Raw genomic sequence first — 24,642 nt, 5'->3', positions numbered from 1 at the left:
TCGCCGCACTTCGCCAGCCGTAGATTCGTCAGGACATCGCAAATTCACGAAGATCCGAAGTTCCACACAAGTTACAGATTGTTTCCGAAGTTGCGCTAGCGAAGTTACGATGAGCGCTCCGAAGTTGCGCTAGCGAAGGCTAATTTGCATACGGCGCTAAATTTGAATTTCAATGGATGTGTATGCAGCAGCGCATGCAGAACACTACACAAGCGCAGGGAAATTTAATAAAAGTTTATTTAGGTGTTCTAATGCCCTACACATGTGCCCACAGTATAGTTAAGGTGCCACAAATGTAGGGGGGGAAGGTGGGCACCCTAAAAAAAAATTTGATCTTTTTCAGCCTATCACCCAAAAAACACTGGCGTTTTTTGGGACTTAGAAAAAATGTCAACTATTTTGGGACTTTTTTTTTTTTAAACTACTATCTACTCTATTGTACTTCGCCTGCTCTAACCTGGCGAAGTAAACTCTGGCGAAGGAGGTCACGTTCAGAAAAAGACCAATGTTAGTAAATTTGTGTATTTTCACCCCCTTCGCCAGCGTTAGGGTGCGAAGTTGCGCTAGGCTATCAGCATCGCTGGTGAATTTTTGCCAGGGTGACTGATAATAAATTTGCGAAGTTGCAAAATGACTTCACGCTGGCGAATTTTCGCCAGCGTTAGTCACTTCGCCCTTTAGTAAATTTGCCCCATGTGTCACTTCAGTCAATATATTATACAATATATTATACAGCAACAGCCATAACCAATTTCATTCTTTAATTAATTTCCTGCTGTTTTGAGAAAGTATTTTGAAGTAAGAGTTTTTGTGCAGATTTGCTGTATGGGAATTTGCCAATGTGTGTGAAAGCTGGGCTCTTTTCACCAGACTCTAATGCTCTGCCACACTGAGCACTTTAGATGAAGTTCTTTACTGACTTCTTCTTTCCTGCCTTAATCTAGATCCGCGGTCCACATCCTTTTTTGCCCCAGGGACCAGTGTAAGGCCAGAAGGACCAGGGGAGCGGCAACTGTGCGTGCCGCAACAAATTCAGGCCCGCCAGCGTCAAATTTTGTGCATGCATCGTCAAATTCTGGTGCGCCATCATCAAATTTGGTGCATCCGTGTCAAATTCGGTGCGTCTGCGTCATATTCGGTGCGTCCATGTCAAATTCGGTGTGTCCTCATCAAATTCAGTGCGTTCGCGTGAAATGCGGACTCGGCGGCCCAGTTCAGGTATGTCCTTCGCTCGGCGGTTGGGGACCCCTGATCTAGATAACTCCCAACCCCTTCAGTTTACACTGGTAAGCCATGCTTGAACTTGCACACTGGTATAGTATGCAAAATAAAACGAGAATTTTCCACTTTATGTCTGGGAAATCCATTTTTTTTTTTTGCAGGTTGGACAGACAGCACATGCTTTTATTAGCTGCTAGGTACACAAATCGGATTTCCTGCTGTTGCTATGTCTGTACTGAGGTTAATGTCTCAGGATGTGTTTTCGGAGAAAAATCTGCAGCACTGGTGTTTTATCCACAAGCAGAACTGTGGAGTCGGGAGCAATATTGGGTATCTGAGGTTGCAGTCGTCAAAAATGTACAGACACTGGGGCTCATTTATTAACACTGGGCAAATTTGCCCATGGGCAGTTACCTATAGCAACCAATCAGTGAGTAGCTTTTTAAAGCCAGCTGCAAGTAGAACAATGAATGCAGCAATCTGATTGGTTGCCATGGGTTACTGCCCATGGGCAAATTTGCCCAGTGTTGATAAATGACCCCCAATGTTTACATACAAGCTCTGACAATTTAAGAGCTTCTATGAAGGAGGATCTGGCAGAAACAATTCTGTTTCAAAGAACAAAACTTTAGTTCATTTTGGATTGTGTGCAGCAGCTATTCTACAGCTCTACGCCAGGTTCAATTAATATAGAGCTTGTTTTAGGTTTTCCAATTATTTTTGGCTTATGTACTTACTTTGATTTTGTTTTAGAATTACCGAAGGATATGGTTTATATTTTTGAGCTCTGGCAGTGACAAATAATTTAAGGGTTTAAAGTAATTAACATACTGTATACTGTTAGCAGGCACTGGTGTGTTTGCTTCAGGAACACTAATATAATGTATATAAAGAAGCTGCTGTGTAGCCATGGGGGCAGCTATTCAAGCTGGAAAAAAGGAGAAAAGACAGGATACACAGCACAAAACAAATCAGCCCGGTCCAATACAATGGTGTTTTATTGGTTATCTAACCTGTGTCTTTTCTCCCTTTTTAGAGCTTTGAATAGTTGCCCCATGGCTACACAGCAGCTTGTTTATATAAACTATAGTTGTGTTACTGAAGCAAACACACCAGTTTTACCAGTGCAGGGCAACAGAACATTATATTTTTATTACTTTGATACAATTAAAATTTTTGGAGTCGTTGGGAGATATTATAAAATGAGGAGACTAAGAATTTATGTAGTGACTCCACAGCCCTGGCCACAACAAGCATCTGCCAGCGGGAAAAAAACTCCATGTGTGATATAGACTTCATTCTAATGGAGCACAGAGCATGTAGGGCAGTGATGTAAGGGCTGGCCCGATACTGACGAGACCTGCAGGGTTGGGCTGAATTCTCCAAGAGAATTCAGAGTTGCGGGTGGGTTCGGTTTGAGCTTTTTCTTCCACTTTCCCCGCCCACAGCCTTACACTGCCAGCTTCCACCTCTAGTAGGCTCTATTTATAGGTGTGCGCCTGCCCCGCCCCCTCTTGTGACATCAGAAATGGGTGGGTTGGGCACGGGTCTATAAATAGAGTGTAGAGTCATGCGCGTGTCCATTTTTTGGAACCCGTACCCGCATTCTTACCCGCTTGGACCCGCTACCCGACCTGCAAGTACCTTATCCGCAATCAGGACCCGCTGACGATCAAGAATCAGGAAGTGCTGTCATTGTAAACCGGAAGGGACGTCATCGGAAGTAGCCGTGATCATAAAAAAGGAGTAAAAATCGATATTGAGAAGACCCGCAGACCCGAGTCTATACCTGCAGCCGGAACTTCTACCCGCAATCCTCGGGGTACCACAGGTTTTTGCAGGGAACCAGTAACAGTAAAGTGCCATATTGGAATCACAGAATAATGGCAGGTGGGGTACTTTTTATTCAATAACATTAGGAGTGCTGACAGGTGGAAAGAGGTATGTCCGATGCAGTTTTCTGCCAATGGAATTGATGGACATGTGCCACCTGTCTATAAGGCATTACATGTGCAAATTTGTTTAGCCAGTAATGTGCTCAACCCTATCTGAACCCTGTTTGTACAACAGAAATATAATTTCGAGCATATAGGAAGTGAAAGACATTTTAAAAGGCAAGTAAAGCCTGAGAATAATGATAATTGGTATCCCTTATGGAAGCCCTGCTGGACAATTGCATACATATGGACACACACAACAAACGACGGCTGACTATGTGGATCAGATTTTGCATTGGTCAAGAAACCAATAAGTCACATGCACACAAGTCTCGCATGCATTTATAGCTCGGATGCACCAAAAAGCAAGAATTATTTTTTAATTATTTTATTGTAAGACATTTGCAGGGCCAATATGCCATTATAAATGTTACTTCAGATCCAACAATAAAGTGCTGTGTTAATCACCTGAATCTTACTCGTGCGCTCTACAAGACAGTTTTCCTGACCACATCTAGAGAGCCCTTCCAGCCCACAAGAACACGCATGATGTATAGATCTACAAAAATAAGTTCTCTGTAGAGGCTACACATGTAAAGGACCTAGGCTTGGATTTCTTAGCATGGCATGCAAGTTACCTGAACAGGGAGGTCATAAATACAAAAACAAAAAAGCCCTGGCTTGAAACTCTTCTCAGCAGACTGAATCGTCACTCTGAATATGCATTTGTTGGAACTGATGAGGCAGCCTGTCACAAAAAAGGCTTGTGCTGGTGGGTTATTCTTTACATTTCAGTACGTGTTGTCGCAAACTTAAAGGGGAAGTATCGTGATAATGAAAATTGAATATAAGCTTCCTCATACTGAAATAAGAAACTTTGCAAATACAATCAATTAAATATTCTGTAGTTTCTGAAATAATCAAGTTTATCTTCACTATCCCTCTCTCAGCATCTGTTTATCTTCATTCTCTCTTCATTCAGGAGATATTCATTGACAGTTAGATCAAATATATCTTATAGGGGGGCTCCTTTTCCTAGCAGATGAATTAGAGGTTACTCAAATAACTAATTCCAGTACAAACAAAATAACGGCCTTTTGCACAAATTCTGCATGTAGAGAGACATGATGTCGGGTGATTTTAACAGAGTGAGCTCTAAAACATCTTCTAGGCCAGGGGTCCCCAACCATTTTTTGGCCTGGGGACCAAAAAAGAGCCAATTTTTTTCCAAGGACCGAGGGGTGGGGGGATTTGTGTTGGAGGGGAGGTCGGGAGGTGTTGGGGGGGTCGGAAAGGGGGTTGGGGAGGCTGTTGGAGGGGGTCGGAGTCCAATTTGGGTGCGCCGGAGTCAAATTAGGTGCACCACGTTCATTGTTCAGTGGCCTAGTCCAGGACTGTCGGCAGCCCGGTTCTAGGCCGCTGCCCGGTGGTTGGGGACCCCTGTTCTAGGCAAAAGGAGCCCCTTATAAGATATATTGGATCTAACTGTCAATGAATATTGGACACGCAACTCCTGAATAAAGACAGAATGAAGAGAAACAGATGCTGAGAGAGGGATAGTGAAGATAAACTTGGGTATTTCAGTACAGAACAGTACAGAATATTTAATTGATTGTATTTATAAAGTTATACTTATTTCAGTATGCTGAAGCTTATAATAAATTTCCAATTTGGTGATAGTTCCCCTTTAATGTACTGCGTGAAATAAGGAAAATGAGGGTCTCCACACAAGAAGGTTGCCTAAACCACCTTTCTCGTTTCCATCCCAAAGTAAGGGAATACGTGAGTAAAAAGAAATACAGCCTGTGTGATGTTAGAATAACATATAAATTAAAGCATAAAGCAGATAGCTGGTGCCATGCTATTTTTTTTTGGAAGAAGAGAAGAACCAAATCAGTGAAGAGTAAATTTTAGTTGGGTTCTCAGAATGGTGCATAGAAGTATGCAAACACACAACAGTCATGTCTAAGCCAGTGCATAGAGGAGATAAAGCACTTATGGTAATTGCAACATTAACATGTTCATAAAGCTTTTACAGTTGAGCGATGGTCCATAGAAAGAGAGCGAGAGAGCCATTCACACACCGAGTGAAAGGGTTGGAGAGAGAACAAAAATTACCATAAATGTCAGAATCTACAAACAAGTAGAAGCAAGAATCCACAGGCATACGGAAGATAATAATGCTTATTCCCCTACCACCAACAGGCAAAAAAAACAAACAATCATGGAATTTGGCAGATGAATTTGAGAGTCCAGATGTAGCAACTGTAATTTGAGATCAGGTAGAAAACCAAAATGTTACATAGCATAGTAAATTTATGTATAAACCTGGATATTAAATCCTTAAAATGTTGATTTTGATGCCGGAGCCGATCAGATTGTGAGAAAACGAGCTGAAGCGTTAGTGTGCCACGTCAAAAGAGCTTGAGTAAGAAACCAACAGTATTAGAGCACGTCCTTCAGGAATACTAGAGGTCCCAGCAAAGCATCATCTATGAAGCAATACAAAGCTCTCCAGCTTTTCAGGGATTTCTTGTTTGTACTGTATGTTATGTTTCACTATCACACGTGCGGCGAGACACTGTAGGGTAGTGTGGTTGATAGGCTGGATCAAGTTCTTTGCCATTTCTTTCTCGTCCAGTAAATCACAGGCAGTTTGGTTGTGCGAATTCGTAGAGTCGAAGTGTGCTCCCGATTTGACGAGCAGATTCATGATATCCGGGTGATTGTTAAGAGCGGCAACGTGCAAAGGGCTGTTCTGCTCAGCATCTCGGACGTTTACGTCTGCGCCACACTCCAGCAAGATGGCAGTCACTTGAAATGAGGGAAATTTGCAAACAGGGTAACGGCCAACACACGTTGTGTTTTTGTCTACTGCCAGGTGGAGGGGGCTGAAGTTGTTCTTTCCCTTGGGATGCAGCTTAAGGAACCTGTAAATATTTTGCTTTTTGAAGTGGTCTTGGTCAGGGCTGCACGGTACCTTTTCCAACAAACAGATCAAGTGCAAGATAATGGAGAGGGCCTTGTTTAGCTGGACTTGGTCAGGAGGCGGTGCCGTTTGTTTGACAGCTCTGTCAATTTCCATGACACTTTTGCACAGTATGCCCATAAGATCATCAAACGTAACTGTCGTTCCTAACAGGCCTTTTGCCCGGTCCTGAAGCATGAAGGAAAAAAGCTCTGCAAACGACAACAAACTGCTTGCAGTCATTGGACTTAACGGATCCAAGTTGTTCTGCTGCATGTCCAAGGCATACTTCCACAAATTGATGCATCTCTTAAAGTTTCCAGAGTCGGCGTAAACCGCCCCACGGTACCTGATGTAGTACGATGTATCTGGGTGAGAAGGACCCAAAATGCGTTCCCTAATTAGAAGGGCTTGCATTCTCATCTCATCTGGATCAGCAATGAGGTTGTCTAACTCTTCAGCCGTATTTACCTCCCTTGCATAATCATACGCCATAATTAAAGTTTGTGGTTCAGGCTTGCTGACAATGTTAGTCCTATCGCTATGTCGCATATCCATAGCTCTCTTCCAGTACTTTAAGGCACCCAAGAGGTCTCTCTTCTTATCTACAAATGTTGCTCCCAGCAGTTCGAGTGCATTAATGCGCTCATTTTTGCTAGTCTGTGGGTTTTGAGTGAGGAAGTCTACAATGTTTGTGTGTCCAGTGACACTGGCAGAAAGGAGTGGCGTCATTCCATACCCATCCTTCTCCATTCTGGCACCATACTTTAGAAGCATCTGCATGATTTCCAGACTTCCAGATTCAGCACAGTCATGTAAGGCTGTGTTACCTAGAAAGCAGAATTTGAAAACAACGGTTAGAGAGGGCAAGATAAATATATCCCATAGTTGCTGTTGCAAGCAGATGTAAATGGAACACATTGATTAATGTGAAGCAGTGTAATATAAGTAGCACGATTACACAACATATAAAAGAATGAGAGGGGCAGCATTTTCAGCAACAATGAGTAGTGATAACAATAGAGCAGGGAAAAAAAAGTCTTTGCATCCTCCTTCCCAAAAACTGCTTATTTGTCACACTTATTTGTTTCTAGGGATGCACTGGATTCGGTTCGGGAATTCTGCCTTTTTCAGTAGGATTCGGCCGAATCCCTAATTTGCATAAGCAAATTAGGGGCGGGGAGGGAAACTTTTTGTCACAAAACAAGGAAGTAAAGAATGTTTTCCCCTTTCCAACCCTAATTTGCATATGCAAATTAGGATTCGGGGTTCGGCCAAATCTTTCGCAAAGGATTCGGGGGTTCAGCCGAATCCAAATAAGTGGATTCGGTGCATCCCTATTTGTTTCTCCAAATAAAATGTAATATAAGACAATGGAAGCCTGAGTAAACGTACAATATCGTTTTTAAATTATTCCTGCAATGGTTATGATTTTGCCTAAACTGACCTTCTCAGTGAGTTACATCAGGATTGTAAACATGGCATTAAGCCATAACTTTCAGCAAGATAGAGAATTGTTGCAGACCATCATACAAATTACCCACCTTTATGTATTATTGGCCATTTTTAATACAAGTTTTTATAGTTATTTTCTATCACATTAGCGCTTCATGTTTCAGACACGTATACAGTTCAATTACTTTGCCTCCGCTAAGCCTCTTCATCTCTAGTGTTAAGGACAAGGGAATACTTTTCAGTGGGGGTGCCAGATAATTAGGCTCCCCCAGGGAATTAAGTTGCTTGCCAGGGACCCTGGGTCCATAAGAGTCTACACAATTATGATGAACTTGAAACTGGACAGACTCATGACTTTAATGCAGGAGCTGAATGTTGTATTTACCATCATTTCTAAAATATTCATGACAGCAAATAGGGGTTTGCCCCAAATGTCACAATAAATTACCTTCAAGGTGGGCTTCAATGAGTATCCCAGACAGCCAATAGGAAGTCTCCAAAACTTGGCTGGGTAGGTGATCGGACCCAATATATAGCCCACCCAATATATAGCCAAACAGCCAGATATCTATTGAGTGGGTTTGAAAATCCCATTTAGCGAGTACTACATGTTGTAAAGACGCAGCCCTCTCCTAACAGGCCCCAGTAGGTGACCCCATTATGATCCAATTGTTGGTCCCTCTCTTGTGCTTTAAAACTGAAAACAGCATTTTGTTACTGCAATTGAGATTTTAAGCGATACACTTTACAATGTGGTCCCCAAAACATTGGATGTTAATATGATTTGGCTCCAACATGCTGAGCCAAATCAGATCATTGGCCCGGGGGGGGTGAATGATCAAAACAACCTGATTTTGCTCAGCATGCTGGTGGTCAGATCAGATTAATAATTGAAATTCTCTCTTTTGGCAACCTTGCCAACTCTGTCTGCGCTAAAGAAAAATATTAATTATATTTTTGGCTCATTAGATATATAGGAAGGTCACCCTTGTGTACTCTTCTATTAACCAAACACTGTGTTACTCAATGTGCAAGCACAGCAGATTAGAAATTAATATCTAACTAATGTTAAACTTATATATAAGGCAAAATACATACTGTACTGAGCACATTGAAATGTAAACTCATTACTGAAATCCAAACACTCCAAAGGCTGGAAATAGGTTTTGTTTTACATAAATAGGTCTGTCACAGAAAATGGGTCACAGGCAACATTCCCTTCAACCTTTCAATTAAAATGCACGGTTGTGCACCCTATCCCTTAGTACTGCGTCTGTGAATAAATCCCACAAATAACTGTACCCTTTGCCTACCCACACCATTCCCATTTAATGAAGAGAAGACGGACTTGAACAAAAGTTGACAATTGCTGGTAGCCTGAAAATTAAACGGAATGTCAACCCAATTTTGTTTTGTTTAATAAAAGAAAACATAATTTTAAGCAACGTTGCACTATATATAAATTACATATAATTACATTTTTGTGGTTTTAAAGTTTTTTGTATATGTATTACTATTGAAATCAGTGCTGGTCCCTTTCTATTCTCAGCCTTGGTGGCTCGGACTATTGATACAATGTAAGACAAGGCTTCTAAGAAACAGATCTGCATTTGCTGGGGGACTAAGACGATGCTGCTTTCAATAGCAATTGTTTCATACGTGTATATTAGATTACATGCTTAGAATTTTTGTTTTGGAGTTGATTTGCCCTTTAAACTCGAACACTATGACATTGCCAATGAAGTACCCAACTACTCAACAGTTGGGGACGATCACTGCTGTCATTTTGGAAATACTGCTAACATTCTTTATATGAATTTTGTACTTACATGGAGAAGTGTAATAAATGACTAAGCCCTCTTCCACTCTGCCAGCCCTTGGCACTACCCATTTTGGCCAAATGAAGATCACTTTGCTGTGCTTACCAGTGCCAGGTTTTTGCCTCAGCGCAGTAACTGCCAATTCATCTCCTAATGGTTGCAATCAGCCGTAGCAAGTTTAAGCAATTCATTACAGAGTATTTCAAGTACCTTTGTATAGTGTGTATATAACCAATACTATTGTGTTTCCCTCATAGAGTTGCCATCAACAGTTGCTACCCGACCCGCAAGTAACTTATCTGCGACCCGGACCCGCTGACCATCAAAAATCAGGAAGTGCTGTCATTGTAAACCGGATGTGACGTCATCGCAAGTAGGTGTGATCAGAAAAAAAAGGAGTAAAACAGGAAGTGCTGCCATTGTAAACCAGAAATGGCATCATCAAAAGTAGCCGTTATCAGCATAAAGGAGTAAAAAACGCTACTGAGAAGACCCGCAGCCTGAACCGATGACCCACGTCTATACCCGCACTTCTACCCACAGAGTACCGCAGGGTTTTGCGGGTAACCGGCGGGTACACGACCCGCTGCAGGACTCTACCCTGAGAATGGAAAAAGTCTGAACCCGAAAATCCGGCATCTCAGACCTGCTGAGGTTGTATATAAGTCAATGGGAGAAATCCTGAAGATATCCTGATTTGTGCTGGGTTTCGTGCAATAATCCAAAAATGGTGTGGTTTTCGGCAAAAATCCAAAAAAAAATTTCCACAGAGGAAATTTTCTGAAAAATGTATTGATAAATAATGGGGAAATAACCCGTGCAGATTTGGTCAGAGTATATTTCAGAAACATTTTCGGTGTTTTTTTTTTTGTCAAAACTCACATTTAAGGGGTTAAAAAAATGTGAATTTTTCAAGATTTATTATACCCCAACCCTGGAAATAGCTTGAATCTGAAAATACACCATCTTAAACCTGTCGAGGTCATGTAGGAGTCAATGGCAGAGGTCCCTTGAACCATTTGAAGATGTTAATAGCCTTCCTGATGTTCAAGTTTTGCCCGAAAACTTATATAATTTAAAGTTTTTCCCGCAGAAAACTAGATTAATTCAAGTTTTTGGGTTTCGCAACTTAAACTTGCAGAATCAAGCTTTTTCTTAAATAAGTAAACATTTGAGTTCATTAAATTTTTCTAGTTTTTTCCCCCGCACAGGAAATTTTCTGAAAAATGTATTAATAAATAAAGGAGAAATAACCCGTGTGGATCTGGTCGGAGTATATTTCAGAAAATAATGTGATAAACTAGGATTTTTATAAATAATCCCCATAGTGTATCTTAATAGGAAGAAGCATTAACTTGCACTTGTATTTACTATAACTTCACACATACCTAAGCGCAGAGTGCTTGTTTAAGAAAGAATCATTAAGTGGTTATTTTACAGCTGAAAGAAAACATTTTATTATTTACTGACTCCTCTCGCTGTGCTTAGTGCCATTTCTTTTATCCCGGAACACTGTGGTTATACTCACGAACTGGGGCATAGAGGAGGACAACTTGTTACATTTAGACTTGGGGGCCGGTTTATCATCACTCTGAACACACTGGTAATGTTTTACAGTTACAGAGCGATGATAAATCAGGCCCCAAGTCTAAATTTCTAAATGAATCATTTGCATCTGCTGGTCTACTTAATTCCACAATAATAAATATTCCATCCAGGCAATGTAAGTTATACAGCTGCAGTCCAACATGCCCCAATGCTGTTTCTAGCCTCAGGCACAGTGACAGGAGCATACAGGACTTGCGTAGGCAGCAGAGTTTGGCTCAGATCAAGGAAAAGTAATGTTACCCAATGTGGCAGTGGTCTAAAAAGATGTAATAACATTTGTCAGGTTGCACTGTCCAGCTTCTGGGAACTAGCATAAAAATGACTTGTGGGGCAATATTCCTTAAAACTGCAATTTACTACCTGAAAAGTGTAAGGCACAATTCAAAAGAGAATATGAATTTACCAGTTTGATACATTATCAGCAGAGAGGGAAGGGGCTAAGGGTCAGGGCACACAGGCAGATTCAGGGAGATTAGTGGCTTGGCGACTCGTTTTCTGAAGTCACCTTGTGAGGCAACTTCCGAAAACGACTCGCTCCAAAGGCAGGGGAGGCAGTTCGGGAAGATTAGACGCCCCGAAGAAGAGGAGATTTGTGACCGGGCAACTAATCTTCCTGAATCTGCCTATGTGCCCTGACCCTAAGGTCTGCACAATACAGCCTCTGGCTAATATCCAAACCTGCTCCCTCATTAGACTGGGGGTCAGTTATCCACCAACAAATACTTTAGGTTCTAAAGAAACAATATCGCTCAGAGATTTTCATATTTATTTAGGGTTTAAGTTCCTCTTCTAGAATCTAAAAATTCCTTGAGCCCCACTTAGATCATAGCAAAGTTGCAGATATACGGGACCACTCTGCTACAGTTTCAGGGGTACTCAGGGCAGCATAGATGTAGTTCACTCTATTTTGACTGGCCTTGGGATTAAGGTCCCCTTATTCTTAATAGTATAGTAACAAGGAGACCTCAAACTTTACCCTATTCAATCTAACCCCCACCCTCACACACAGCTCTGAGATCTCTAATTCTGGGAAACTCTGTTTTACACACACATATATAAATCATTTGTGCCTATCAAAATGTATGTATGGGATCTGGTTTTAAACACACCATAAAAAAACTGCAATATTCAAACTGGTGTGTGATTCCCATTTACTCCAGAGTCCTGAAATAGCCCTTAGTCAGATGATGTTTGACGTGTGTCAGAGTAATATACATTCCAGGTGAATCCAGCTCCCTCCTCCAGAGAAATAAACTGTAAAAGGAAAGTCCTGATGAAGCCTTCTCCAAGAGTTATTCTTGTATCCAGTATAAGAACAGGGTAAAGCAAATGGTCCTGGGCTTCCTTCAAATATACTGAATATACTATATAATATACTAAATATATAAAATACTAAATATACTAAAAGTTAACTTAATGGTGGAGAACCTTGGTTGTTAATACAGGACATGGAAATATTCTACATGATAGACTCCAGTCTGTCAGTGGGTAGTAAGAGGCTCTAGATTGGTTGGAGATATCAACATGAACTTATCAAAGGCAACTCTTTTAAAGTGGACCTGTCACAAAGACACAAAAATCTGTATAATAAAAGTCCTTTTCAAATTAAACATGAAATCCAATTTCTATTGTTTATTAAAGCATTGATAGCTGTTGTAAGCTCATTTAAAAATCTCAGCTGTCAATCAAATATTGTCTGCCCCTCCTCTATGCCTTATGGCGGCCATACACGGGCAGATAAAGCTGCCGGTATCGGTCATTTAGACCAATTTGACAGCTTATCTGCCCATGTATGGGGGCTTCCGACGGGTCTTCCCGATCGATATCTGGCCACGATATCGTTCGGGAAGGTTTGATTTTTACCCGACCCATTGGTGCCCCTTGGCGTATCGTAATACGATCGTTCGACCATACGGCCGAACGTTCGTATTACCCCAGATTTAGCCATGCCGTTAGTGGCATATCGGGGAAAGATCCGCTCGTTTGGGGATGTCGCCAAACGAATGGATTTTTGAGTCTATGGCCATCTTAAGGCATAGAGGTGAGGCAGAAAATTACTTTCACTTTCCATACAGCACCTAGATGTCACTGATCTCCACTCATTACCCTGTTCTCTTCCTCATTTAATTGTGGTGCACAAACAAGATTCTGAGATGATGCAAGGCTTGCCTTAATAACAGTGTCCACAAAATGGCTCCTGCCTGCTTGCTATAATTATGAATTCCCAGACTGAATGAAACAAGATTCAAATAATTTATATAGTGTAAGTTAAGCTCATTTTGCTTGACTAATGTGATAAAATGGGATTTAGAATATTTTTTTGGGCGACGGGTCCCCTTTAAACAACAGAATATGGGTTGGTTTGACATGTTTAAAAAATGCAAAGATTAATTCGAAAATTTAAATTATGAAGTTTTAAAATGAGACTCTGTTTGAATGTGTCATATAGTCATAGTCAGGTGATCCCACTGGTGTCTAATAAAAGGGCAGCCAAGTTTGGGAGTTTTACTTTGAAAGCAGCTAGTAAGTTGCAGGTAAAACGTATTCGTCCCTTTTATAAAATGTATAATTAAACCATAGAATTCTTAATGAATCAGATGAAAATTGAGCATAGGACTGGCCAGATATGGGATGACTTTGACGTAGTTGGCCAGCTTAAATATATTGCAATATATGGACAAACAATCCCTGTTTTGTTTAAAGGGTAAGGCATTTTTCAGTAGCAGTATGCACAAAATGTCTCTGTCTTAAATATATTGATAATGGGTTGAGTGCAGAGGAATCTTGTATTTGTCTATATGTATTTTGTGGTCACACCCTCATTGCACCCCCGCCTAATGTTTTTAAAAACTAGTGGTGAGCACAACTTTCCCTTGTTTGAATGTGTCATATAACCGATTTGGCACACCAAGAAATTAAAGTACTTAAGTTCATCATACGTGCAAGTTAAACATTCTTATACAAGCCTGAAAACGAGACTGACAGTACTGAAATAGGAATGTCCTAATGGGTTTGTGACTTTTTACAATGCAACTGACTCACAGTAAAACAGATTATTCTACTAGTGTCCTCGAAATATGCAAGCTAGTCACTGAGCCAAATGAAGAGAGTATACGTGCAATGTATCTGAAAGGGCACGGATTTAATGTTGAGCTTTAAAACTGATAATGAGTAAATGTGGCGACAATGTGTGATGAGGTAAAGAATTAGCTTTGGAAATGCTTCACAGAAAGTGGCAAATACCCATACAGCATGGAATTCTGATGAATCTATCCCTTCCCTATGACCTAGGCACAAGGTAGCCACTCCTCTGAAACATGACATCTCAATAAAGCTAGGTCACAGTGAAGGCTCAGTTGAATCCTACCTTCTGGCTCACAATGAGAGAGAGAGAGGGAGAGGGGGAGAGAGAGAGAGAGAGAGAGAGAGAGAGAGAGAGAGAGAGAGAGAGAGGGAGAGAGAGAGGGAGAGAGAGAGGGAGAGAGAGGGGAGAGAGAGAGGGAGAGAGAGAGAGAGAGAGAGAGAGAGAGAGAGAGAGAGAGAGAGAGAGAGAGAGAGAGAGAGAGAGAGAGAGAGAGAGAGAGAGAGAGAGAGAGAGAGAGAGAGAGAGAGAGAGAGAGAGAGAGAGAGAGAGAGAGAGAGAGAGAGACCGACCGTTTGGAGCGCCGAAACATTGAGCAAGAAAAGACTTTCACTTAGCTTTTGTGACACGAAAAAAAAAGTACAGAAATTCTGTGATATTGCTGGAAACCGTGAGGTGGATGTGGCTTGCACTATACTGATGTGCTTGACTTTTAGGGGGTTATTATCAAAGGTCGAATGTTAGAGCCTTTTACACCTCGAATGAACTCACAAATCAAATGGTTTCTTATTTAAGAAAAAACTTGGAATGGAAAAAAGCTTGATTGTTTGGGTTCAAGTTGCAAAACCAAAAAACTTGAATTAACTTAGTTTTCCGCAGGGCAAAACCCTCAGAACGCAGGCTATTAACATCTTCAAAAGGTCCAAGGGACCTCTGCCATTGACTACATGACCTTGACAGGCTTTAGATCGTGTATTTTCGGATTCAAGCTATTTCAAGGGTCGGCGTATAATAATTCTCAAGGTTTTTTTTAACCCCTTAAATGTGAGTTTTGACCAAAATCAACTTTGGAAAATATGCAAATTAGGGGTGGGGAGGGAAACGCGTGACTTTTTGTCAAAAAACAAGGAAGTAAAAAAAGTTTTCCCCACCCCGGCCGGGGGTTCGGCCGAATCCAAAATAGTGGATTCGGTGCATCCCTAGTAATTTGACCTAGAAGTGGTTCTAAATAATAACAAATGATAAAAAATAAAAAGCATTTACAATTTATGTCAGAATATCAATCAATACAGCATATTAAAAGTTCATTTAAAGCTGAACAACCCCTTTAATAAACAACCCCCTAAATGTCCACCATACACTAAAAATGTTCCTGATTAATGATGCTTTGCACATAGGGATTCATATGATGGCATAATTATGGCATCTCTCTATGCGGGTTATGAGCAGTCGTAGGGTTCTTTTAACGCTTTTTATAGTGTCATCCATTGCTTGCTGTGCTCCAGATGATATCAGACAGCCACAGGAGGCCCATGGGAACTGATAAGGAAAGCAACGATCAAATAGCCCAAGAATTAACTCTTTGGTAATATTGTACACATGGGCTTCTGTATTAGACTTTGTTTTCAAAATAAACCTCTAGGGCTAGGGCTTGAGTATGCTCAGTTTGCTCCTCTCTCCCCCTCCCTTTCCCTCCTCCCTGCTGTAGTCTGAGCCCAGAGCTATGAGCGAGCAGGGAGAGACTCAGAAACAAAGGGGATGTTGACCTTTGAATTAACTTTTAGTATGATGAAGAGAGTGATATTCTGATATTTCAGCAATCTGATTGCTAGGGTCCAAATTGCCCCAGCAACCATGCATTGATTTGAATAAGAGACTGGAATATGTATAGGAAAGGGCCTGAATAGAAAGAGGAGTATTAAAACGTAGCAATAACGATACCTTTGTAGCCTTACAGAGCATTTTTTTTTTAGCTAGGGTCAGTGACCCCCATTTGAAACCTAGAAAGAGTCAGAAAAAAAGCCAAACATTTAAAAAATATAAAAAATAAATAATGATGACTAATTAAAAAGTTGCTTCGAATTTGTCATTCTAGAACATACTAAAAGCTAACTTAAAGGTGAACCACAAAGAAAATAGGTCAAAAGTTCAGTATTTGGCAACACTCCCTTTGGTAGAGGTCACCACTTGTAGACACCTTTCAGAGAGAATTTCAGTTCTTGTTATAGGGATTTTTGCCCACTCTTCCTTGTATATCGCTTCTGACACAGACAACAAACATCTTGGGCTGTCTTGAGTTGTCTTAGATCTTCCCACAGCTTTTCAATGATGGTTTAAGGTGAAGGAAAGGTATAATCACCAGAGCATGACAAAATGTTATTCCCCCCTGCAGGGATCATAATCATTTCCCTGAGACCAGGGGCTTATTGATGTGCGGGCCGGCCCGAAACCCGCAGACCCCGGCTACCGCAAAAGTAAAAAATTCCTCTCTCCCCGCCTGCGATCTCATACTGTCGGCTTCTGTTCCCTGAATTTATAAACTCACTTCTGCCCGCCCCTTTTAGGACGTCACTGCGGGGCAGGCACGGGTCTGTAAATAGAGGGACAGTGAGGGCCAGGCTAGGTTCAGGATGGGAGGGGGCAGGTTAAGGTCGAGGGAAACAACTCACATCACTACTGGGCTCCTAAAGACCCCCATACACACTCCGATAAAAGCTGCCGACAGACCGAGGGGCTTCCCCGGTCGATATCTGGCCGAAAGTTGGCCAGATCTCGATCGGGAAGGTTAAAAAATCCAGTTTATGCGGTTCTGCGATCCGACTGCCCATATTGGATGCATTATGATCCGATCGTTGGGCCCTAGTGCCCACGATCAGATCAGCCATCCTCAATGTGGGCATATTGGGGAGAGATCAACTCGTTGGGCGACATTGCCAAATTAACGTATCTATACGTCTATGGCCACCTTAAAGTGGACCCGTCACCCAAAAAAAGTATTCCAAATCCTATTTTATCATGTTAGTCAAGCAAAATGAACTTTGGTTACACTGTATATATTATATAAAACTTGTTTCCATCAGTGTGGGAACTCATAATTATAGCAAGCAGGCAGGAGCCATTTTGCGGACACTGTTACAAAGACAAGCCTTGTATCATATCAGAATCTTGTTTGTGCACCAGAATGGGGGACCTGATGTCCATCCCCATGCCCTGGCTACACAATCAAATGTTTAAGAGAACTGGGGGAATGTGAGGAGAGCAGTGACATCTAGGAAGTAGAGGAGGGGCTGGCAATATTTGATTGACAGCTGAGATTTTTAAACGAGTTCACAAAAGCTATGAATGCTTTAATAAAAAAAAAAAAAGAATTTGGATTTCATGTTTAATTTGAAAAGGACTTTTATTATACAGCTTTTTATGTCTGGGTGACAGGTCCACTTTAAGGCAGGAGCGAACTGGTGCAATCAAAGAAGTGCAAGATGATCGCAACATTGTGGGAATTACCTGGGTCAGCGCAGTTTTAAGCTAACAGAAGCACTGACCTAGGGTTTCCGGTAAGCAAATAGAATTACTAGGGAGTACCACAGCGATTATACCGTTCCTTTTCCTTTAAGTCGGTGGACTGTGAGGGCCATTCCAAAACCTTCAGCTTGCTATTTTTTCAAGTAGCTCATGGTGGCTTCTCAAGTATGTTTAGGACCATTGTCTTGTTGTAAAAACCATTCATTTTTCATCAAAGGTTTCCTCAAACCAAGCTTTGGTGACTGTGGCTAAAGAGTTAAATAGTAACTTGTTTCCAAAAGGCCTCTGGCTTGTCTTAATGCTGTATAGATGCCGTACAAATGATGTATAGCTCAGACATAGAGGTTTGTGGGGAGTTGCAGGTAAGGCTTCCTGCTGATGACTCTTCCATGCAGATCATGTTTGTGCAGGCAACGCTGCTCAGTGGAATGGAGCAACACCACTCCCATAATTAAGGCAGTGGAAATTGCGAGCTGGAAGCATTTTGCAATCTTTTTATAGCCTTTCCCTGCTAGGTAACAACTCTTTATGGCTATTGAGGCCTAATACGGTAATTAGGGCCAGGAACTTGGCAAAAACATTTTTTTTTTCATTGGCCAGTGGGAATGGTGACCAAAATTATGCACAGGTAGCAATTACTCATTTCCTTGTTCTTAAGTTTTACAGTTCATGAAATGCAATAGTGCAAACTTTTGCTTGCAACTGTGTGTGTGTATGGTTTTTCTTATTCCTTGCACATGAAAGGCAAAATTTATCTTATTCATATGAACACAAGCAAAACAAATCACAAGTTCAGTACCAAGCCCTCAGTACAATGAACTGGTCTTTATCGTATAACCCATCAGGCTGCAAGTGGTGGTCTGTTTATACAGAGGGCTTTTCACTGAACTTTTTGATTGTGCACTTGTGCAACATGAAATAGAACGTGGCTTTACTTTCAGCATAAGATAGAGTGCAATAAACAACAAAAATTCTACGTATTAATTAGGCAAAAAGTATGTTCTGCACAAGTCCTATTTATTGAACGAATGTTGAAGAAGGAGGTATACTGCTCCTTTAACATTAAAAACGGAACACCCAGAAATTACTGATGATGGTGGTGGCACACGTATTATTTATATAAATTCGAAGGAGCCATGAATGCACTGACATTAACATTAGTAACATTAAGGGGCAGATGTATGAAGGGTCGAATATCGAGGGTTAATTAACCCTCGATATTCGACTAGGAACTAAAATCGTTCGACTTCGAATATCGAAGTCGAACGATTTAGCGCAAATCCTGCGATCGAACGATGGAAGGATTATTCCTTCGATCGAACGATTAAATCCTTTGAATCGAATGATTCGAAGGATTTTAATCCAACGATCGAAGGAATATCCTTCGATCAAAAAATCTCAGGCAAGCCTATGGGGACCTTCCCCATAGGCTAACATTGACTTCGGTAGCTTTTAGCTGCCGAAGTAGGGGGTCGAAGTTTTTCTTAAAGAGACAGTACTTCGACTATCGAATGGTCGAATAGTCGAACGATTTTTAGTTTGAATCGTTCGATTCGTAGTCGAAGTAGCCCATTCGATGGTCGAAGTAGCCCAAAAAACACTTCGAAATTCGAAGTTTTTTTAATTCGAATCCTTCACTCGAGCTTCATGAATCGGCCCCTAACCTTGGATTCTAATTAAAGTGCAACCGAGTGTCCAGATTATTGAGAAACATGGCAGAAATGCAAGATATATTTTAATATCTCACTTTTTCAGTATATTTCAAATCTTCAACCAATATATTGTAAATTTGTAAATATTTAGGATGAGTCTGGTTATTTCTGTCAATGATTCACCGTCAGTATATCCACTAAAAATCATACTGATAGGACCATAGATCTTTCAGGTCTGAACGTTCTGCTATAATGCCCTTTTAAATGTTAGCTATACATGTGATTGACACGTGCAATTGTGATGAAGAAAATGCTGCTGCCTATTATGGATTTCATTTACATGTATGGAAAGCACAACTAGACAACACCATTATGCATAAAACACCATAATGCTTGTTCAAGGAGCTCCAGAGGATAGCAGTAATCAAAACACTGCACATGCCATAATCATAAACAAAACAAAATACATTTTCCCACAAACTTAAGTGTACTTCCTACATTTCACACAATACAGGTATGGGATCGGTTATCCAGAATGCTCGGGACCAGGGGGTTTCCGCATAAGGGATCTTTCCGTAATTTGGATCTTCATGTTTTAAGCATACTAAGAAATCGTGCAAACGTTAAATAAACCCAATAGGCTGGTGTTGCTTCCAATAAGGATTAATTGTATCTTAGTTTGGATGAAGTGCAAGCTACTGTTTTATTATTTCAGAGAAAAATGTTGGATGATTTGATTATAATGGAAAATATGGGAGGCGGCCTTTCCGTAATTCTGAGATTTCTGGATAACGGGTTTTCAGTTAACGGATCCCTTACCTGTACTATATCTTAATTAGGCCTCAATAACACTAGTGCATTCTGGCCACTGTGTTAGTAGGAATATGGACTATGGTACATTGGATATCGGGACAGTCAGCATCTGCCACTGTCAGAGTGTTTCCTATTTATTAGACTGTGAATCTCACTTGAGGAAAGACAGGGGGTTTTCTCCCTGACAGTATGGTTAAGACACCTCATGAGAGCCGAATTCAAGGTATGATTATACCAGTTTAGTATGATATGCATTATAATCACAGTGACAGTTTATTTCTAAGGGTGCATGATCCCACTGAATCTTCAACTCAGATTTTTTTTCTTCTATACAAATTACACAATACTCTCACCTTTAACACTCTTCCTGTTTACATCAGCTCCCTTCTCCAGGAGGAACTGAGCAATCTCTTTGTGACCCTTGTAGCAAGAAATCATTAAACAGGTGTGCCCATGGCGGTTGGCTACTTCCAAATCAGCTTTGTGCTCTACCAGGTACTTAACGATCTCTAGATGCCCATCGAAGCAGGCTGCCCGCAATGGTGTGGAGTTGGTAAGTGTTGTATTGTTCACAGAAGCTCCATGGACGAGCAGCGACCGGACTACTTTTAAATGCCCAGCAGCAGAGGCAGCCCAGAGAGGTGGAGCACCTTCTATTGTCTCACCATCAAAATTAACAGAGCCCCCAATCTCAACAGAGGCACTACATTGATCCAGTAAGTAATCCACCATATCCAGGTGACCATACCTAGCTGCCATTAACAGAGGGGTGGCACCATTTGTTTTTTCTGACATCAGCAAGACAACATCGTCCTTTGCTTTGTTTTCCAGGAGCTTGGAAAGTAGACGAAGTTTGCCATCACGAGCTGCATTGAACACTGCTGTCTTAAGATCCATGGTTGCTCTGCTGTAGTAATTTGTGTGAACCAGAAGGAAACAAAATAAGCCTCAAGGACAGTTAGAAATATTTATGGAAGGCACAGAAGAGCAGAGTGAGGGAGATCCTTTCAGGAGAAGCATAAATATTGCCTCACAGATGCAGATAGCTGGAGAAAATAGAAACAAAATATTATTTCACATTCTAGCATTTATGCAAAACATCACAATGTAATACCTTATAATGGCTAAATAAATGAGGACATTTTGCATGGTTTCCAGACACAGAGGCTACTTCTTCTAGTGCCCATGTGCAAACTATGCTTTATTTTGCAATATCTAAAAAAAAACTCACTTCTGTTCCCTAAAACTTATGTCACATACATATTTTATGATGTTTCTGCAAACTTGACACAACCAACTTCCCATATGGTAAAAAAAAAAAGAAAAAAATCAGATCCAGCTTCTAACACATTTACAATAGAAATTGCATATATTACACGAGGAGCTGAATGCAATATAACCAGTCAGACTAAAACAGGTCTAATATAATTGCACATTATGGATGCGATATTTAGGGTAAACAGGTCAGCGACTGGACCTGATTTGCAAAGTAAACAGGCATACAAAAAAACACTCACAATACAATCTCCACTAGGCCAAAGCAAAATCTCTTTAGTAGTTTAATTCAATTTAGGGCTCATGGGTCTGATATTCCAAGCTAAAGGTTTTATGTCCTCAAGATTGTCCACCAAAGATTTCTTTGTAGAACATTAAAGTTCAAACACGACCACGTGGTATAATGAATATGTGGTCTAGTGTGAAAAACATTTGGGTTCTAATATAACGGATATGATTGTTCCCTGAAGGCCATCTCAGCTCCTATCTATCATTATTATTAACGTGGCCATAGGCAATGTCGCCAAACAAGCGGATCTCTCCCCGATATGCCCACATTTAGGTGGGCGATTTCAGCTGACCAGATCGTGGGCCCTAGGGCCCAATGATCAGATCATAATGCATCCAATACCGGCAGTTGGATCGCGGGACCGCATAAACGTACAGATGCCGCCACAATCCGACGGGATTTTTTAACCTGCCCGATCGAGATCTGCCCGACTTTCATCCAGATATTGATCGGGGAAGCCCACCAGAGGCCCCCACACTCGGACCAATAAGCTGCTGAATCGTCTGTTGGCAGCTTTTATTGGCCCGTGTATGCAGGCCTTTAACGAGGTATTACTAGAGAAATAAGTAATGTAAAACAAACATGAACGTAATGCATATACTTCAGAAGACTATTTCCCTAAACAGCCTGCAATCAAACAGCATTCACATAAAATGCCATTTAAAGAATCCACTCATTTTTGGTTATATGAAGACTAAAAAAAACAAAAAAAAAACAAATGAAAAACCACTTGCTCCTGCATCTGCAGCACAATAATTCACTAAAGCACGTCTGCACTAGGAACAGATCAAATGTTAATGATTTGTCGAGTGCAGGAAAACATGTATATATTTTACGGTGCTGAAAAAATGGGGGTACCCATGGAAACGTGCTATTCCTCCAATGCTGATTTAACAAACCTAGTGATTTAAAGAAATGCAACTTGCTGACTGGACAGGAGGCCCTATCCCTATATCCACTGGCTTACACTAAGCCTTCTTACTACTATGTTATATAACTGACTTTAGAAGCTCATTGTGTTAAAGCCATTTATTTTATTCTACTAATAATGCATCTTACATGATTAAATATCATTTAAAAAAAATGTAAAATAATAATAAATATGAATCCAGACATGTTTGTGTGTAACATACAATCCCCCTGGTATTGGCTGCAACTGCTCTGTGAAAAGGGGCGGGCCTGAAACTGCCCTCTGAGGCTGTCACGTGACTCTGGTGTGGAACAATACATAGACACAATGAAGAGGGATTGTAACTGGATCCCATTCTGAACATGACAGGCTTTATGTATTTGTGTATGTTATACAGCTGGAACACTTGGAAGGAAAGTAGGGTTTCTCCAGGAATATAGGCAGCATAATAATAATAATAATAAATAGCCAATAACTAACCAAGGAGAGAAAAAAAGAACGGACTGTAGAGATAAGCCAATAAAGTGATGTATTGGGAAGCAGGGCATGAGGTTCTGGGCAGAGAAGGGATGGGGTGTTAAGGGGATTATTATTTAGTGTGGGAAAGTTTAGAACTGACAGATAGAAGGAAAGGCAGCCCCATATTCAGAACAGGGTCCCTGGGCCCCAGGCATGCTAGAGAGTAGGGAAGCCCTGACGCTGATACGAGATGCAGGACATATAGCAACGGAACGTGTGGATTTCCTTCAGAAACATGAAGTGAACTACAAGTCCCGGCAGGCAATGTAATGAAGAGAAGAGTGCGCCGAGGAAGGAGGGGGTGAGGGTGCACCAGAAGCAACTGGAGACGCGACCTATTAGCCGTATGGCTGGAAGCAAAGTATAAAAACGTCAGCCTCCCCAGAGTACAGGGAGATACAACTCTAAACTCAGCACGAAGCTCCCACGACTGACAGGGCTGTATAAGAAATATGCCTTTCCTGGGTGTGTGCCCTCAGACTCCGTCCTTCCCCACAGCAGCTCCATTCAATACCAGCAGTCCCTGCTTCCGTTTATACATTACCGCTGCCATGTTCGCTGTCCCGGTCTTAAACCCCCACAAAGTGAAAGAACAGCACGGCGCTAGCTTCCGCAGCGCCGCGATCAGTGTGACGGGACAGCCACAGCTCTCTGTCTCCTCATAGGGAGTGAACCTAGCCTGCTGCTCGTCGTTACTCACCAACAAACCGGAGCTTAGCCAATCAGGGATCGGGGGCGGGCTCCTAACTGTGCCCCGCTTTGCTTAGTTTCCTACTGGGCCCGGAGTGACGTTCTCTCATCATCATGAGTTTGGTTGTAGCAGCAACGGCGTCGAGTGGTTGGGTGGGTCGGATAATGGCGCTGGGGCGGGGCAGGGAAGCTGGTAGTGTGTGACGTCACCGAGAGGGAGATTTTGGAACTTTCTCATTGTGGACGAGAAAATTTAGCCTTAAATAAACTCCTTTTGTTTTATTTCTGTTTTAAACAACTCAAAGTTTATTTTCATCTGTGTTATTATTATTTTTTATATAATTGTTTAATTGCTAATAATCCCTTAATTGTTTGTGCCACTTTCTGGCCTGCTGCTCAAAATGCTGTGTCGGTGCTACAGATATTGTTGTGGGCACTACAGGTGGAGACATATGGATATTCTTATTGTTTCTTATATTGAGGCCTTTTATCCAGGCAAATGCCAGAGGGCTGCTGTAAGATGCTGTTAGGGTTGCCATCTGGCCGGTAGATGCCATTAATTGGGCCTGTGGGTAGGGTTGCCACCTTTTCTGGAAAAAAATACCGCCCTTCCTATATTCTTGCTGTTTTTTCCTATTAATAACATTGGCATCAAGCACCATTTTTACCTGCCAGGAGGCTTTCCGGGAAAAAAATACCACCTTCCTGTATATTTATCTTTTTTCCCTATTAATAACATTTGGATCAACCATCATTTTTACCAGCCAGGCCAGTAAAATACCGGCCAGGTGGCAACCCTAGTGGGGGGTCTGTTTGGGCTTGTATTAAAGACCTGCATTGAGTCGGGTACCTGCAGAATACTGCAAAGTGGTTGACTTTGG

The 24,642-nt window shown here is 41.3% G+C and overlaps 1 protein-coding gene across 2 annotated transcripts; it reads right to left on the bottom strand.

Moving 5' to 3' along the window:
• Nucleotides 1–5,051: 5,051 nt before the first annotated feature.
• On the bottom strand, nucleotides 5,052–23,923 carry fem1c.L (fem-1 homolog c L homeolog). 2 transcript variants are annotated; one of them, XM_018250834.2, is made up of 3 exons: nucleotides 23,772–23,923; nucleotides 20,432–21,124; nucleotides 5,052–6,956 (listed from the first exon to the last, which is right to left on the bottom strand). In XM_018250834.2, exons 2-3 carry the CDS (start codon nucleotides 20,973–20,975, stop codon nucleotides 5,647–5,649), a joined length of 1,854 nt encoding a protein of 617 aa, XP_018106323.1. In that variant the 5' UTR covers nucleotides 20,976–21,124; nucleotides 23,772–23,923; the 3' UTR covers nucleotides 5,052–5,646.
• Nucleotides 23,924–24,642: the final 719 nt, after the last annotated feature.

Source organism: Xenopus laevis, chromosome 1L (genome assembly GCF_017654675.1).
Source record: "Xenopus laevis strain J_2021 chromosome 1L, Xenopus_laevis_v10.1, whole genome shotgun sequence".
Taxonomy (NCBI): domain Eukaryota; kingdom Metazoa; phylum Chordata; class Amphibia; order Anura; family Pipidae; genus Xenopus; species Xenopus laevis.
Note: the sequence above shows the minus strand (reverse complement) of the source record. Positions and strands in the feature narration are given on the sequence as shown.

Bases quoted from the DNA above. Each gene is read 5' to 3' on its own strand.
- fem1c.L (XM_018250834.2), bottom strand. From the start codon at position 20,975: ATGGATCTTAAGACAGCAGTGTTCAATGCAGCTCGTGATGGCAAACTT. The intron at 6,957-20,431 runs GTGAGAGTATTG...TCTGCTTTCTAG, and splicing joins AAACAGGAAGAGTGTTAAAG to GTAACACAGCCTTACATGAC.